This window comes from Triticum aestivum, chromosome 2B (assembly GCF_018294505.1).
Source record: "Triticum aestivum cultivar Chinese Spring chromosome 2B, IWGSC CS RefSeq v2.1, whole genome shotgun sequence".
NCBI lineage: Eukaryota > Viridiplantae > Streptophyta > Magnoliopsida > Poales > Poaceae > Triticum > Triticum aestivum.
In genome coordinates, this window is record NC_057798.1 from 231710303 (window position 1) to 231715820 (window position 5518).

General features: G+C 50.7%; 1 protein-coding gene across 1 annotated transcript; it reads left to right on the forward strand.

The window, feature by feature from the left end:
- The first annotated feature begins 563 nt into the window (after positions 1 to 563).
- LOC123044522 (probable protein phosphatase 2C 64) lies at positions 564 to 4839 on the forward strand. The gene is made up of 5 exons (XM_044467274.1): positions 564 to 1043; positions 1147 to 1419; positions 1567 to 1687; positions 1782 to 2005; positions 4123 to 4839. Exons 1-5 carry the CDS (start codon positions 822 to 824, stop codon positions 4576 to 4578), a joined length of 1296 nt encoding a protein of 431 aa, XP_044323209.1. The 5' UTR covers positions 564 to 821; the 3' UTR covers positions 4579 to 4839.
- Positions 4840 to 5518: the final 679 nt, after the last annotated feature.

Genomic DNA, 5518 nt, shown 5'->3' on the forward strand with positions numbered 1-5518 from the left:
AGTCACCTTTCGGCCTGACTAAAAACTTCTATTGTGACTACTACTACTAAAGAGTATCCACACACCCTCTATACAGACATACAGTACGTAGTTAATAATAATCCTTTTGGATTTGGATCACGTCGCTGTTGAGAAAGGTCACGGGTGACAACAAGTCGTAATTACCTGCCAGAAGCGAACGCTTGAACAAATCTCTGTGATTACGGAGGGAGTAGTAGTAGTTTATTGATATACTACCACCACATCCGTGATCCGTTCGATGCCCGCTCTGACCATCGCCGTTTGTTTATTCCTCGCAGCTCGCGACCCGTCAGTAAACAAAGCTCAGCTCCTCGCAGTACATTACTACCTGCCGCGGCTTAGTTAATCAGGAAAGGTGTATACGTTACGTAGGAGTAAAACAACAGAGCAGCTAAGCAGTGAGGTCGTCGTGGGCGTGTCGGTAGCCGCGCCACGCCCACGCCCACGCCCACGCCGTCGCACGCCATCAACCAGGGGCCTCTTCCTCCGTGCACCTGCCGCCCGGAGGACTGGACGGAGGTGGCTGTCTGTCTGCCTCTCGGCGTGCGTGTGCGTGACTGCGCGTGTGTCACTGCCGCAGCGCAATAAATAAGCAGCCCTCCGTCCCGACCCTCTCCTCTCGCCTCGTCCATGGGATGATGGGGCCGCCTTGACTTTTCGTGCCCATGTTGAGTGCCGCATCTGCGACTCCCGGCTCCTGAGACAAGCAACAAGAAAGAATCCTTCCTCCTTCCCTCTTGCACCGGGCGCCGGCAATCTCTTGCGGCGTGTTTCTTGCTGGCTGGCATTGCTGGTGCGCGATGGGGAACTGCGCGGCGAGGGGGGACACGGCGGTCACGGCGGCCGGCGCGGGCGGCGAGGACGTGAAGAGGCGGCGGAGGAGGTGGAAGGCGCCGCGGGAGGACCAGCTGGGGACGGTCCCCGGGCGGATCTTCTCCAACGACGGCCGCAGCCGCACCGCCTCCGTCTTCACGCAGCAGGGCCGCAAGGGGATCAACCAGGACGCCATGCTCATCTGGGATGTAAGCTAACAAACCACCCGAGAATCACTCCCCCTCCTCTCCACCTCCCATTTCGAGGCGACTAGGTTGATCCCGTGCGGTCAATGGTGTTTGTTTGTGGCAGGGGTTCGGCGGGGAGGAGGACGGCGTGCTGTGCGGGGTGTTCGACGGCCACGGGCCGCACGGCCACCTGGTGGCGCGCAGGGTGCGCGACTCGCTGCCGCTCAGGCTCATGTCCGCCGCGCGCGCCTCGCCCAAGAGCGGGCTGGACATGCCGGCCGCCGCCTGGAGGAAGGCCTTCACGCGCACCTACAAGGCCATGGACAAGGACCTCCGCTCCCACCCCGCCCTCGACAGCTTCTGCAGCGGCAGCACCGCCGTCACCGTCCTCAAGCTCGTACGTGGCACTGGCGCCGGACATTCACATAGTACCATGATACATCTCTCCTGCGTCCCGTCCAAGCAGAAATGTCAAATCACTTGTGTTAGTTCTGACCCCCTCTTTGTCCGTGCGCGTCTACTCACTGGCGGTCTTTGCACGCAGGGCACGGACCTTTACATGGCCAACATCGGGGACTCGCGCGCCGTCCTAGGCTCCAGAGACGCCGCCGCCGGCGGCGTGGCGGCCGTGCAGCTCACCGTTGACCTCAAGCCCGACGTCCCCAGTACGCCACTGCACACAATTAATTTAGCTATGCTCTGCCTGCGTCATTTGGTCCTGGGACTTTGTGTGTTAACACCACCGGTCTGCGATGCCAGGCGAGGCGGAGCGGATCAAGAAGTGCAGGGGCAGGGTGTTCGCGCTGCAGGACGAGCCGGAGGTGCCGAGGGTGTGGCTTCCATTTGACGACGCGCCGGGCCTGGCCATGGCGCGGGCGTTCGGGGACTTCTGCCTCAAGGACTACGGCGTCATCTCGGTGCCGGAGTTCTTCCACTGGCCTCTCACGGACAAGGACCAGTTCGTCATCCTCGCATCCGACGGGGTAATTACACACTTCTTTCACTCCTTTCTCCCATTTCTCTGTCCTATAATACATGGTTGTTGGTCATTCCTATGTGCCCGTGCGACGGCATAGATATCTGAGTCTGTCCCAGCAAAATCTTGCCACTTTCTCGTTGTCGGAGCTACTTAAATTAGTTGCAGTGTAATGTCAATCTGTCACACTTTCGCGTTCGTGATGCGCTGATTGGTCTCACATGGCGGGCCTTGAACATTCAGGGCGTCTGGTAGAAGCTCCAAGAACCTTAAGAACGATATAGTAATATACGAACGATCCAGTCCTTTTGACTTCAAAATGCTCTAGCTTTCCGTATTGGTTGCTAAACTGTCATGGTGACAGGGGCGATGATATTAATTTCCACCATCTGTGCCTTTGTGACTTGCTGCATAAATAATGATTAGCCAGCTTAACACACTTCTTTGCTGCATCGTCACCCACCTGTTGTCATCTGCTGTACTTCAACTCTTATATCTTAATCCAAGTTCAACTTGGCATGACTAATTGGTTTAATCGCTGTGGCGACATCATGAGCAGTTAGAAAACTGGGTTTAGCGTAGTGACTGCTCATTGCATGACATAGAATTGATATTCTTTTGATCCATAGCTTCTTTCCTTCTCAAGATTCGATGCATCTGAATAATGTCGATTTCCAGCGGACCAGTTCATACTAATACTACTGTACTAATAAAATTCTTATGGTCCATGACTCCCTGTTTGATTTTTTAGTTGTAATTTTTTGCCATTTTTTTAGTTCATTAACTTGACGATTTGTCAATCACTTAAAAATGGATAGTTTGACAATACTTATAAATTATCGGGAGACTCTGTGTGCTTCTTTTTTGTGGTGTTAGGGGCTGGCTTTGCTTGCTCTCTTTTGATTCAACCAGATTAAGGTCCAGATGTCAGCACATTTCTATAATTAACATTACATTTAACGGTGTACGCATCTAGTAACTTTGAAGGCGTTGCTGCGGAAGAAATCGAGTTAGTCATAGGTGTTTTTTTCATATCTTGTGATGGTTCATATGTGGTTGCTCGTTATGTACTCTGCTTAATAATTAATAAGAACGGCTGTGCACATCACAATTGTAGAGGCCGGAGGTTTCAACCTCCTTTTGAAAAAAAGGCATCTAGTAACTCACAGAGGCCATCTTATAATGTGTCGTGACCCATCAAAGTTTAAGTGTGCACCATGGATGGCCACTGGTTGAGGGAGTAGTAGTAAGCGTGCTACTTCATTGCATATCGCGTGGGGTTCTATGGGATAGTATTTAATCTGGTGCTGATTTTTCCTCTCTTTTTTCCTTGCTGTGTTCAGTGCATACGACATTATGTTTATTTTTCTATGCCAGCTATAGCGCTAATGTGTGTGCTATCTAGGAGACACTGTGCATATTGACGTTTGATGAACTACATGATAGCAAACTTATGACTCTGTGCATCAATCAATGCAGAGGCAGGATATTATCCTCCTTTTCGAAGAGAAAAAAACATGATAGCAATCTCACCATGTTAAAAGTTTCCTCCTCTTAATCTTGAAGACACCTTTTGCTGAGCCCCCCTCCCCCTCTCATTTTATGCACTAACAAGGGATGTTAGTGTCAAATATAAACAATGTATGGTACCAAAAGCAAGATGTTGTCTTCTGTTTACCTATGTAAGCGCCGCTTAATGATTGTAGTTTGCGTGGAAGAGTTGTCAATTCTACCGATGGAATGTCTTCTGTTTACCTATGTAAGCGCCGCTTAATGATTGTAGTTTGCGTGGAAGAGTTGTCAATTCTACCGATGGAATGTTCACTAAAAATGATATTTTAACAAACAGAAAATCATGTCGATCATCAGTCATTGTCTTCCCAATTGTTATACAGCAGTTGCTAACTACAAACAATCCTTTTTTGGGGTCCCCTTTTGATATTTGGTCTACTTAATTATCAATGCCTTATAGAGTTTTCCATTTGTGTCCTGTCATCTTCTCTTGTGCGGCGTATCTCCTTTGTTTCTTTATAGTTGTACTTCAGGAAGATATACAAGCTGAACAGATACTTGATTGGCTTTATATATATGTTTGACTAGATTGCACCGATGGAAATCATGCAGGTCTGGGATGTCCTAAGCAACCAAGAGGCTGTCGACATAGTGTCCTCGTCCCCAAGTCGGTCAAAGGCGGCAAGGACTCTTGTCGAGGCAGCTAACCGTGAATGGAAAACCAAGTATCCAACATCCAGGACCGACGACTGCGCGGTCGTTTGCTTATATTTGGATGGCAAAATGGACCATGAGCGTGATTCGACCGCGTCCATGGATAACATCAGCATTGAGGATGATTCAGTCGCTGACCCTAACGAAGCGCAGGAGCAACAGGAGCCCGCCTTAACTCGCAATTTCACAGTTAGGACAGTTCCGGGGAGTGCTCAGGAGAAAGCCTTGGCGGGCGCAGACGCCAAGGTTTCTGGTGGAGCCGATGATCACAACTGGTCAGGCCTCGATGGGGTGACACGGGTGAACTCGCTCGTTCAGCTTCCCAGGTTCTCCGAGGAGAAGGCGATCAGTTGACGACGAGCCGTCCCACCATCCTAGTATTCTTCTCCCCCCCTTGTTGTTTGTTGCTCTACGTTTAGGGTAGTGATCAGTTGTTTCAGGGAAAATTGTAGAAATGGAACAAGCTTCTGATTTGTTGCTGTGCCTCACTGCCTGGCAAGCCTTCCGTCACTGTGCTTGGAATTCGAGGTGCTGCCCCTTTTACCCCACCAAAACTGTATATCTTGAATGACAAAAGCCTCGTATTTTCGGGTGTCGCTCGATTATTTATGAAAATTGGGGGGGCGCGCCTCGAACAGAGCATGCCTTCTGTTTCAAATGTGCAATTTTGCTGGGTTAAAACGGGCAAAGCGACGCTCCTGAGCAGAGCACGGCAGGCCCCAGGCATCTGGGATAATATCATTGTCGGGTGATCTGTAAATTCCCTGGCCGGCACTTGGCTTTGTACTGTAGCTTTTGTTGACAGAAGGCAATGCGCTGTGTCGGGTTTGCTAGCCGTTTATGCCTTTTGTTAGACACGTGTTTTTTCCTTTCGGTTTTGCCATCATGCCGACGAGGAAGGAACTGGTGTCACCCCGGTGTGAATATGATGACTGGCTGGCTGGCAAGTACGTACCTGACGCATTTTCTTCAAAAAAGATCGGATTTGTGATCCTTGGTCCCTTTTGGCGACCCTGTGGAGCGCGGACAAACCAAATCCGGTCTTGTGCAGGTCGCAGAACGAAAGAGAAACGGAGAATGGAGCACTCGTGGTCAAGAAACAGAAACTCCGCTGCCGTACTAGTTCTAGTTCTCGGCCAGTTGCCGGTCGTGTTGGTGATGCTAGGAATCAGCGTGACCTGACCCACCCAAGAATTCCTGGGTCCGCGACCATTTCCAGCATCCCCGCATGGGCCTGAGCCCTCGCCGTCACCTTGAAGATTTCGCTGATTGAGCTGCTGTGCGATGGTTCGAG

Bases quoted from the DNA above. Each gene is read 5' to 3' on its own strand.
- LOC123044522 (XM_044467274.1), top strand. From the start codon at position 822: ATGGGGAACTGCGCGGCGAGGGGGGACACGGCGGTCACGGCGGCCGGC. The intron at 1,044-1,146 runs GTAAGCTAACAA...TGTTTGTGGCAG, and splicing joins ACGCCATGCTCATCTGGGAT to GGGTTCGGCGGGGAGGAGGA. The intron at 1,420-1,566 runs GTACGTGGCACT...CTTTGCACGCAG, and splicing joins CCGTCACCGTCCTCAAGCTC to GGCACGGACCTTTACATGGC.